This window comes from Herpailurus yagouaroundi, unplaced genomic scaffold (assembly GCF_014898765.1).
Source record: "Herpailurus yagouaroundi ecotype Mexico unplaced genomic scaffold, PumYag 184, whole genome shotgun sequence".
In the NCBI taxonomy this organism is placed as follows: Eukaryota; Metazoa; Chordata; class Mammalia; order Carnivora; family Felidae; genus Herpailurus; species Herpailurus yagouaroundi.
Genome location: NW_024412415.1, coordinates 15,040,638 through 15,052,652, shown reverse-complemented (window position 1 = coordinate 15,052,652; position 12,015 = coordinate 15,040,638). Strand labels below are relative to the sequence as shown.

Here is a 12,015-nt window from a genome sequence, read left to right as displayed (position 1 = left end):
GTGCTATGCAGAGAGGAGTTCTTAAGTAGCGACAAAACTATAACATATTAACAGGAGAATTGGGTTATGTCTGCAGGGACTGGTTGCCTATATCAATGACTTCATGAGATTGTCACGTGTAAGTTGTAGAACTTAGAGTTAAGAGGATTTCTCATTTGCAAGACCCTTGCATAAGGACATGGAAACACACTTCTGCATTTATAAAGATGAAGTGTGGCTTCTATGCAAAAGATCCTTTGCATTTAAATAGACAAAGTCTGGGGGGTGGGAGGGAGGAGAGGGTGGGTGATGGGTATTGAGGAGGGCACCTTTTGGGATGAGCACTGGGTGTTGTATGGAAACCAATTTGACAATAAATTTCATATATAAATAAAAAATAAAAATAAAAAAAATAAAAATAAAAAAAAAAAATAAAATAAATAGACAAAGTCTGATTTCTGCAGTTATTTTCCTAGTAAATTTGCCATGTAAACCATACAACTTTTACCTGGATTCAGACCTAAGAATTTTTATTACTTCTGGAGATGCTGTATATCATCCTGATAGCCTTGGTATTTTTTTTAATGTTTATTTATTTTTGAGAGAGACAGAGAGACAGTGTGAGCAGGGGAAGGGCAGAGCAAGGAAGACACAGAATCTGAAGCAGGCTCCAGACTCTGAGCTGTCAGCACAGAGTCCGATGGGGGGCTCAAACCCACAAACCATGAGATCATGACCTAAGCTGAAGTCGGATGCTTAACTGGCTGAGTCATCCAGGCACCCCAGGCTTGCTCTTTACTTGGGACCATTGTAGGTACTGCAGAAGTAGAGTTGGCTAGACCACTTTTGATAATGGAAAGATTTTCACTTTTAAGGCAAGGGTTTTAGACTGTGGTGATTAAGAACCTGGGCTTTGGAGTCAAATAGATGTCATTTCAAATCCCAGATTTGCAACATATCAGCAATGTGACTTTGAGTAATTCATGTGGTCTTTTTAAAGATCCATTTCCTTGCCTGTCTAGTTTTGAGAACCGAACAAGATATGTGTAGAGCACTGAGCGCTGCCTATCATATATGATAAATGAGGACTGCATAATAATTATTATTACCATGAGTATCAAAACACTATTACATGCCACCCGGATATACCTTTTCATCCCCTCTGCCCTCAACTCTAGAGAGTATTTGTTCTGCAGAACATTGGGGAACTGCATCAGACCATGGCCTCCTTGATGCTTTGCCTTATTTTACCTGATTAACTGTGCTTTATCCACGCAGGTGAGTGACACAAACACCAGAGTGGTCATTTAATAGGAATGCTGTGAGGTTCAGCATAGCTTTGAAGTTTTTGTCAGAGGTATCTCTGAAGCACATTAGTAATTTGGTTTAAAAAATAAAAAGCTAAATACTAAAAAGTGGGCATAATCCAAAGTTACCGTAGGCATTTTCAAAGAGTTTGGGAATGTGTTCAAAGTTATCTTTGATCCAGGTACTGCGTAAGCCTCTTTTTTCTTTAACATACAGCCCCTGGGACATAGAGTGCCTCTCTCTGCAGTTATGAAAGCAATTCTCACAGGTCAGTCCCATTTCTCATCTGAAAGGAAAACTCCTGCACCTGGTCAAGTCTTTCCTGCCAACAGAAGCCAAAGGCAATGTTTGGTCCTACCATTAAATTAAAGCCTGTGGGAAGTTCAAGAAACAAAAACTCCATTTGTTCTAGAAGCAGCATTATTTAAACAGTGCATGACACACAGTAGGGCCTCAGGTTATATTTGCTGAATGAATGAATGAATGAATGAATGAATGAAGGAGGAGGTAGCTTGGTGATGCCTCTCTTTGTGTTTTGACTGTAGAAGCACCAGAAACTGTTCAGCCAGGTGCCACGGCCCAGCCTGCCAGCTCACATTCTTTGCCACACATTAAGCAGCAGCTGCGGAATGAAGACTGCTACCATGGCAAGCTGAGCAGGAAGGCAGCAGAGAGCCTCTTGGTAAAGGATGGGGACTTTTTGGTTCGAGAAAGTGCAACATCTCCTGGTCAGTATGTGCTAAGTGGACTTCAGGGAGGCCAGGCAAAGCATCTTCTCCTGGTGGATCCTGAAGGCAAGGTATCATTGACCTCTTATGTTTTTCACAGGTTGTTGTAACTAAGGTTACTCTGAATGATCGATCCCAAACCTGATATTGAAGCATGATAAGGCTAAGGGTTTCCTTTTTCTTGAACTGCTCCAGTTGGAGCAGGAAGTGTTAACTAGAGGCCAGTGGAGGGGATTGAGAGGGAGCCACCCTGGAGGTTCAGGTAGAGGATAGCTCTTTCTACTCTTCTCAGTTCAATCTAGTGAATTAAATGAATACCTACTACATGGAAGTACAAAGATTCACAGTTGACTGTTGCTCAGTGTTACATACATTGTCCTTGCTCTCAGGGCGCTTATAATTTCATAAAACAGATACTTAAATAATTATAACACAAGTGTGAATGACATAAGAATGGTTCAACCAAAGTATTATGGTATTTCTCAGCATAGAGGAATACTGTCTTTGAGGCAAACTGAAAAGGCTTCTTGCAGGGTCTGACATGTAAGGTGAACCTTGAAGGACAGAAAATTTTTTAAAGGGGTACATTTGGAGAATAGGAAAGGAAACACAGGAACAGACAGAGCAGAAGAATGATATTAAGTTGATAAAAGATGTATGGCTGGGCAGAGGATGCCTGTAGACAGAAACAATCCTGGGCAAAAGACAGTTAACAAAATGGTAATAGTCCTTCCTTATTAATAATTAGTTTAAATGTAAATGGATTGGGGCGCCTGGGTGGCGCAGTCGGTTGAGCGTCCGACTTCAGCCAGGTCACGATCTCGCGGTCCGTGAGTTCGCGTCAGGCTCTGGGCTGATGGCTCGGAGCCTGGAGCCTGTTTCCAATTCTGTGTCTCCCTCTCTCTCTGCCCCTCCCCCATTCATGCTCTGTCTCTCTCTGTCCCCAAAATAAATAAACATTGAAAAAAAAATTTAAATGTAAATGGATTAAGCTCCCCAGTCAAAAAATATAGACTAGCTGAATGGATATAAAGCAAGATCCAACTCTATGCTGTCTAGAAGAGACTCACTTTATTTTATTTTTTGCATTTTTAAAATGTGTATTCATTTTTGAGAGAGAGAGAGAGAGAGAGAGAGAAAGAGAGAGTGGGGGAGGGGCAGAGAGAGAAGGAGACACAGAATTCAAAGCAGGCTCCAGGCTCTGAGCTGTAATCACAGAGCCTGACGTGGGGCTCAAACTCACGAACCCCAAGATCATGACCTGAGCAGAGATCAATTCACCAGAAAGATATGACAATTATAAATGTATATGCACTCAACATCAGAGTACCCAAATATATGATACAAACGTTGACAGAACTGAAGGGAGAAATAGTAATACAATAATAGTGGGAGATTTCAGTGCCCCACTTTTGACAATAGATAGAACCTGCAGTCAGAAGTACTTGAACAACGCTATAGACCAAATGGACCTAAGAGACATATGCAGAGCATTCCTCCCAACAGCAGCAGAATACACATTCTTTTCAAGCATGCTCAGAACATTCACCTGTTAGATCACAAATACTAAGATGGATCACATGTTAGGTCACAAAACAAGCATTAGGAAATTAAAGAAGAATGCATTATACCAAGTATCTTTTCTGATCACACTGGAATGAAACTAGAAGTTAATGGCAGAAAGAGAACTGGAAAATTCACAAATATGCAGAATTAATACACTATTGAACAGCCAGTGTCAAAGAAAAATTAAAGGGAAATTAGAAAATATTTGAAAACAAATGGAAATGAAAAACACACTGGATCTACGAAACACAGTGAAAGCAATAGGAAGAAAGTTGATGGTGATAAATGCCTACACTGAAAAAAAAAAAAAGAAAGCTTTCTAATAAACATTCTAACACCTCAAGGAACTACAAAAAGAACAAACTAAACCCAAAAGTAGCAGAAGAAAGGAAATAATTCAGATTAGAGCAGAAATAAATGAAAGAGAATAGAAAAATAATGGGAAAAATCCACAAAATTACAAGTTGGTGTTTTGAAAAGATGAACAAAACTGACAAACCTTTAGCTAGGTTGGCTAAGAAGAGAGAAGACGCAAATAAATAAAATCAGAAATGAAAGAGGAGACATTACAACTGATGCCATAGAGATTAAATGATTATAAGAGATTATTAAGAACAATTATATGCCAACAAATTGGATAACCCAGAAGAAAAGGATAAATTCCTAAAAAATATGCAACCTACCAAGATTTATTCATGAAGAAATAGAAAATCTGAACAGATGAATTACTAGTAAGGAGACTGAATCACTAATCAAAAACTGTTCATTAAAAAAAAAAGCCCAGGACCAGATGGTTTCCGTGGTAAATTCTTTCAAACATTTAAAGAAGAATGAATGCCAATGCTTATTAAGCTTTCCCCACCCCCCAAAACTGAAGAGGACAAAATACATACAAACTCATTTTATGCAGCCTACCTTACCCATATACCAAAACCAGAAAAAGATACTACAAGAAAAAACAGGCCAATATGCCTAATGAACATATATATAAAAATCTTTAACTAAATGCTAGCAAACAAAGTTCAGTAGTTCACTAAAAGATCATACATCATGACCAAGTAAGATATATCCCTGGATTGCCAGGAAGGTTCAACAAAGGACATCAATCAATATGGCACACCACATTAATAAATGAAGAATAAAAATCATATGATCATCCCAATAGATGAACAAAAAGCATTTGATAAAATTCAATACCCTTTCATGATTAAAAAAACTCAAAACAACACTCAACAAACTAGGAGTAGAAAGAAATGACCTCAGCATAATAAAAGCCATGTATGTAAAGCCTACAGCTAATATCATACCCCACATAAAAAACAGAAATCTTTTCCTCTCACCACTTTTAGTGGTGAAGTACTACAACCAACATAGTACTGGAAGTACTAGCCAGAGAAATTAGGGAAGAAAAAAATAAAAGGCATCCAAATTGGAAAGGAAGAAGTAAAATAATTGCTTCACAGGTGATAGAATCTTATATGTAGAAAATCCTAAATATTCCACAAAAATCCTGTTATGACTAATCAACAAGTGTGGCAACATTGCAGAATAGAAAACAAACATACAAACATCAGTTGCATGTGTAAATAATAATAACACTCTGAAAAGGAAATTAAGAAAATAATCTCATTTACAATACCATCAAAAAGAGTAAAATACTTAAGAATAAACATAACCAAGGAGGCAAAAGACTTATGCACTGAAAACCTCAAAACATTGCTGAGAGAAATTAAAGAAGACACAAATGAAAAGACATCTCATGTTCATTGGTAAGAAGATTTCATGTTGTTAAAATGTCATTACTACCCAAAGTAATCTACAGATTCAATGCAGTTTCCATCAAAATTCTAATAGCAGTTTTTACAGAAATAGAAGTACGATCTTAATATTCACTCAGAACCACAGAGAACCCGAAATAGCCAATCTTGAGAAAGAAGAACAAAGATGGAGACATTACACTTATGGTTTCAAAGCTAGAGTAATCAAACCAATATAGTACTGGAGTAAAGAGAGATATATAGATGGAACAGAATAGGGAACCCAGAGATAAACCTGTTTATGTATGATCAAGTGATCTTTGCAAAGGTTGCCAAGAATTCACAATGGGGAAAGAATACTCTTTCAGCAAATGGTTTTGGGAAAACAATATCCACCTGAAGAAGAATAAAATTGGACCTTTATCTTATACCACACAGAAAAATTAACTCAAAATAGATAAAAGACTTATATGTAATATCTGAAACTATAAAACCCCTAGGGGAAAACATAAGGAAAAACTTCATGATTTTGTTCTTGGCAATGATTTCTTGGATATAACACTGAAAAATACAAACAAATGCAAAAATAGACAAGTGAGACTACATACAACTAAAAAAATCCTGCATAGCAAAGGAAACAATCAACAGAGTGAAGAACAATCAGAATGGGAGAAAATATTTTCAAACCATATATCTGATAAGGGGTTAATTTTCAAAACATATAATGAAATTTTGAACTCAGTAGCAAAAAGACAAATAATCTGATTAAAAAATGGACAGATGACTTGAATAGTCATGTTCCCAAAGAAGACATACAAATGGCCAGCAGGTATTTGAAAAGATGCTCAACAACAATAATCATCAGGGAAATGCAAATTCACAGTAAGATATCACCTCACACCTATCAGGATGGCCATAATAAATAACAAACAGGAGCACCTGGGTGGCTCAGTCAGTTGAGTCCAGCTCTTGATTTGGGCTCAGGTCAGGATCTCATGGTTCATGAGATGGAGCCCCACATCAGGCTCTATGTGGAGTCTGCTTGGAATTCTCTCTCTTCCTCTCTTTTTGCCCCTCCCCTACTCACACATGTGCATGCTCTTTCTCTCTCTCTAAATAAATAAATAAATAAGTAAACGTTAAAAAATAAAATAAATAAATAAATATTAAACAAACAAAAAACCAAAAAGATAGCAAGTGTTGTTGAGGGTGTACAGAAATTGTAACCTCTGTGTCCTATTGGTGGGAATGTAAAATGGCGTAGCTGTTGTAGAAAATGGTACGGAGTTTCCTCAAAAAATTAAAAATGGAATTCGCATATGATCCATATTTATTGGATGGGTATTTATCCCAAAAGAATTGAAATCCAGATCTTAAGGAGACATTTGCACCTCCATGTTCACTGCAACATTATTCACAATAGTCAAGAAGTGGAAACAAGTTATATATATGGAATGCTATCCAGCCGTACAGAAGATGACAGAGTCTGTCACATACTACAAACATGAATGAACCTGGAGAACATCCTTCTGATTGAAATAAGCCAGTCACTGAACAACAAATAATGCGTGATTCCACTTACATGATATATCTAAGGTAGTGAAAACTCTTAGAAAGTAAAACGGTAGTTGCCAGGGCCTGGTGAGGCAGAGGCAATGGGTTGTTGTTGTTTACTGGGTGTAGGTTTCAGTCATGTAAGATGAAAAAGTTCTAGTGACCTGCTGTACAACATTGTGCTTAGAGTTTACTATATTGTACACTTAAAATTTTGTTTGTGAAGTTGGGTGATTAAGTGTCCAGCTTTGGCTGGGTGATTAAGTGTCCAGCTTTGGCTCACGTCATGATCTCATGGTTCATGAGTTGGAGCCCTGCGTCAGGCTTTGTGCTGACAGCTCAGAGCCTGGAGCCTGCTTCGGATTCCCTCTCTCTCTGCCCCTCCCCTGCTCATGCTGTGTCTCTCTCTCTCTCAAAAATAAATAAAACATTTTAAAAAATTAAAAAAAATTGTTCGTGGGGTAGATCTCATGTTATGGTTTTGTTCTCTCTCTGTCTCTCTCTCTCTCTCTCTCTCCACACACACACACACACACACACACACACACACACACAGAAGTGTGATTGGGGTCACCGCAGCAAATGTTTGCAGGGCCTGGCCTGTATCATAAGTGCGTAAAGCTGGGCGAATGGTGGAATGAACATAGAGTGTGGTGGGCTGTGATGAACTAACTGGGAAGCACATGTCCTGTGTAAGGGGGACCGTCACACTCAGCCTCAGTCGGTTGCTGCCATTTGGAGGAAGGGCCCAGTGTAGCCAGATTTAATTTTCCCAAAGAAACTGCAAAACCAAATTTTTATAGGAAATCTCCCCATTTTTGATTCAAAATACTTAAAAACTCTTTATTGGGCACCTCTGCCTTACCCCCCCCCCCCCCCCCCCCCAGCTAACTAAAACAGCTCCTGGTATGTTTGGCTAGAGAGTGGATAGTTTATAATCCCTGCACTGGAAGTTTTTGTTTTTTTTTTTAAGTTTATGTATTTTGAGAGAGCACACGTGGGAGGGGCAGAGAGAGGGAGAGAGAGAGGATCCTAAGTAGGCTCCAGACTATCATTCGCAGAGCTCAATGTGGGGCTTGAACTTGTGAACCATGAGGTCATGACCTGAGCCGAAACCAAGAGCCAGAGGCTTAACTGACCTAACCACGCAGGTGTCCCACCCCTGTACTGGAAGATTAATTTGACATTTGTATACAGGATTGATTAGAGAAGAATGTAATTAGGGGATCTGAGGTAATAACTAGTGAAAGTCTGAACCAGAATGGAGGTAGGAGAAACAAAGAGAGGAGAGCAGAGTGAACTGGAATTAACAACACAGACTGGCAGATCTGATCAGCTCATGTGACGTGGGTTGGGGTTGAGATGAAGGATATAAAAATGTTTCCAAGTCTTGGTTTGATAAGTAAATTGTAAACGTTGTGCCCTTTTTCTCCTAATCCTTGAGTGTGTATTCCCTATGAACAGGGATATTCTCTTACATAGACAGTACAGTGATCAAAATCAAGAAATTTAAACATTGATACATTACCAGTATCTAATTCATAATCATATTCACATGAGGTCAATTATTCCAGTAAGTGTGTATTTTTTTAATAGACTGAAAATCAATATCTAAGCAGAAATAAAAAATCCCTTGTAGAGAAGTAGCAGAATCACATAACAAGGTGTTCTCTGACCTCATGCCTTCCCACTCCCTGACAGTTCCCAGCCACCCTCCAAACAGAACTATATTATGGCCCATGGAGTCATGATGGAGAGTATTATCTTCTGCCCATGCACAGGGTGAGGATACAGTAATACTGGGGAGGAAAGTCCTCGGGAGAAGGCAGGCATTGGGAAACTGAGTTGCTTTGGCATGCAGACGAGAAGTTCCATGTAGCAAATATTTATGATCAGCTACTATGAAGAATGCAGGAAGGAGATAAGAATACCTATTGGGAAGGTCTGAGGAGGCTTCTTAAAGGAGACAGGATTTGTGTTCAGCCTCCACGGAGGGGCAGGACTTCTCCAGAAGGGCCTGCTTCCTACAGACACAAGATATTTTGGAAGCAGTCTGCTTGCTGGGTCAAAATTGTAATCCTGGGATTCATGCTTGTGTATACAGTTAAATATTTATAGGAATGGTGACATGATAGAATATATCAAACAGTAACGTGGCAAACAGGTTGGTTGTAAATTTGAACTGTGTGACAAATGTTTACCATTTTTCTGATTGGGACAGAAAATTGCTTTAAAAAGGTAATGAGGAATGAGAAAATTGTTTACTAAGGGATATAGAGTTGGAAAGTACCTTTCCTTTTTTTCTTTTTTTCATTCAGCCCAAGTATCTCATTCAAGGATATGTCTGTTTTTCCTCCTGATTGTTTACATCTTTTAGGGGAGCTATTATCATTTAACCTAAGGACTTTGTGCTTCCTTTTCAAGGTAAGGACCAAGGATCATGTGTTTGATAATGTTGGCCACCTTATCAGATACCACATGGATAATAGTTTGCCAATCATCTCTTCTGGAAGTGAAGTAAGCCTTAAACAGCCAGTGAGAAAAGATAATAATCCAGGACTTCTGCATTCCAACAAATGACAATATGGAAGTACCATCACACTGATATTTCAAGAAAGTTCATTTTGTGTTAGGATACAAAGATAATCCAAACTTGGTTGGTAGATAAAATAGAGCACAATCTGTGAACTACATTTTCCCAAGAGCATCATGGACTATGTCCTTTATATGATAAAGAATTAACACAGATCGATCTTCAGAAAGTGAAAATCAGAAAAGGGGAAGAGGATTGGTACGTCTGAGAAGAAATTATCATATGCACGGATGTCACTTTTTAAGGCCATATTGCATCGATAGCAAGCTAAAAGCACAATTAAAATTTCCCATGCTAGAGACTACCTGGATGAACTGCTGGGGCAGTGGTATGTGCCTTTCAACTTGATAATTTGGGGACATTTTCATATTGGGGAGATTAGTTCTAAGTGTCTTCATATTCTATAACTATAGAACTATTTGCCAAAAAAAAAAAAGTTTTTCCTTGTTACAAAAATAAGACGCAATTTGCTGGATAGTTATAGACTTTATCAGATTTTCTGTTTAGTAGCACTTTCACTACAATGATCAAATAAATTTGACATTGAATTTGGATGGTGTCTATGCCAGTGGAATCAAAACAAAAGCCACTGAAGGCATTGGTCTGTTTCATTGGCCTGTCTCATTTACTAGCCAAGGGTTGGGGCCTAAATTCTTTGGCCTAGTATTTCTCAGTCTTTGCTATTTGGACACTTTGTATGCAGCACAGAGCAAGCTGAAGAACCCAAATCTATCAGCCATTTCTGATTCCATCGTGGTTCTCCCCCTTTCCTTCCCCTTCCCCTCCCACAAAGGAAGCTCATGCGTGCATGGATTTAAAACACGGCAGACAAACCAGTGTTCTCCATATTCAATATCCAAATTGGTTTCATTCTTATTAAAGTATTGACTCTATTTGAAAGTATGGAGAAATATCCTCTTGATTGACTATGACTGAATCTACATGTATCCTTAGCATCTTTTCTAGATATGATCAGACAAAATGCAGAAGGGAGAAGACATATTGAATGAAGCAGTTGGAAGGGTTTGCCACATGTAAGTACACTGGTGACCTGAGGGTATAATTAAGTGTTGTGTAGAGAAAAGTGCTGGACAGTTTTCTCTATGTGACTGTGAGCGAGCTGCTAAACCTATCTGGACGCCCATTTCCTTGTCTATGAAATAAGGGAATTGGGCTAGGTGAATTTAGAAGTCTATCTCAGCTGTAACATAAGTCTATAAAAAGCAAGTTTTCCATTTATTAGGGGTCGGTGTTGATAATCAGTTTGTGTCATTAAGACGAAAGCTTGAGCTTTTTCCTTTAGCCTGCATCTATACTCCCAGAACAAATGGCACAACTGAAACCAACATTTAGGTAGCAGAGACCCCAAGCCTTTAGTCAAAGACATTGAACCTTTGGAGTGCTATCAGGATGAGGGTAGAAGTGGATTTGGTTGTTTGGAGTAGAAGAAAACTACTTCAGTCTTTTAGTCACCTTTGCATATAATGGTTTGGCCATGACTTTGGGGTGTTTTTTTTAGCCCGAGTAATCTGGACAGTTGCCTTAACCCCACTTCATTTTGGCTCTGTAGATACAACTTAACCTTTGTAATTGCGATATATTTGCTAAGTTTTAAATAAAATACAAGAAAAATTTTTTGGGTAGAAATCATCAGAAACCAAGTGCACTGAACTCTAATATTTTTCTGTAAAGGTTTATGATTTTATTCTACTTCTACTGCCACTGATTGCATAGGTAGGTTTGTTTCCTTTTATACAACTAGAAAATAATGTCTCTTTCATCAGTTTTCCATATACCTTGGTTCTTGATTGTCCATCCTCACAAAGGGGGTTAGCATGAGTGTAGATCATAGAAATTTATGGGTGATCCAGTCACCTTTCAGAGACAGAGCAGGGTTGTGGTCTCAGTCTGTTTGAAAAGAGTGTTAACTGGGTCACAAGAAAAAGTTTCTGATACAAATAGATGCCAAGAGTATAAATGATGTGAGTAGCACATGGGCACTGGTACATGAGGCACCAGTACATGGAAAATCCGTGTTTGACTGTAATGTTATAGTAGTTAGATAAGCAAATAATGCACTTACCAAGTACCACAGACACTGTTAAACCAGAATGAAACAGCAGAAGAAATATTTGATTGCATGCTATTTTAATGACACACATTTATCTTCATCTGTTTTAAAGTGGAAATCCATTTGCCTATAAAATACCTGTAAACAACTTTTCAAAAAAAAAATAAATGATTATTTCTTTGTGACAATTCACGGTATTTATGTCTGATGTTTGGGATGTGGAAAATTTATTTGCAGGATCCTGATCCTAACCGGAAACAGATGGCTCACTTAAATTGGGTAATTTGAGGAGAGTTTAATAAAGGGACTATTTACAAAGGTGTGGGCAGAGTATGGGGAAACCACCAGGGAGAATGAGGTGCCCTGGGGCTAGCGAATGGATAAGTGGAAAGCACAGTAACAGAATCTGGAGAGAGAGAGCTGTGGAAAGACTGCCTTTTAGGAGGTGTGGCCTCCAGT

At 38.4% G+C, this 12,015-nt stretch overlaps 1 protein-coding gene across 1 annotated transcript in view; it reads left to right on the top strand.

Annotated features, from left to right (window-relative positions):
* The window catches only part of SHC4 (SHC adaptor protein 4), a 128,816-nt gene extending 117,070 nt beyond the window's left edge, over positions 1 to 11,746 (top strand). The window contains exons 11-12 of the mRNA XM_040492640.1: positions 1,833 to 2,086; positions 9,317 to 11,746. Of these exons, the coding sequence (XP_040348574.1) occupies positions 1,833 to 2,086; positions 9,317 to 9,472 (410 nt within the window). The 3' untranslated portion in view covers positions 9,473 to 11,746. The remainder of the gene's footprint in view (positions 1 to 1,832; positions 2,087 to 9,316) is intronic.
* Positions 11,747 to 12,015: the final 269 nt, after the last annotated feature.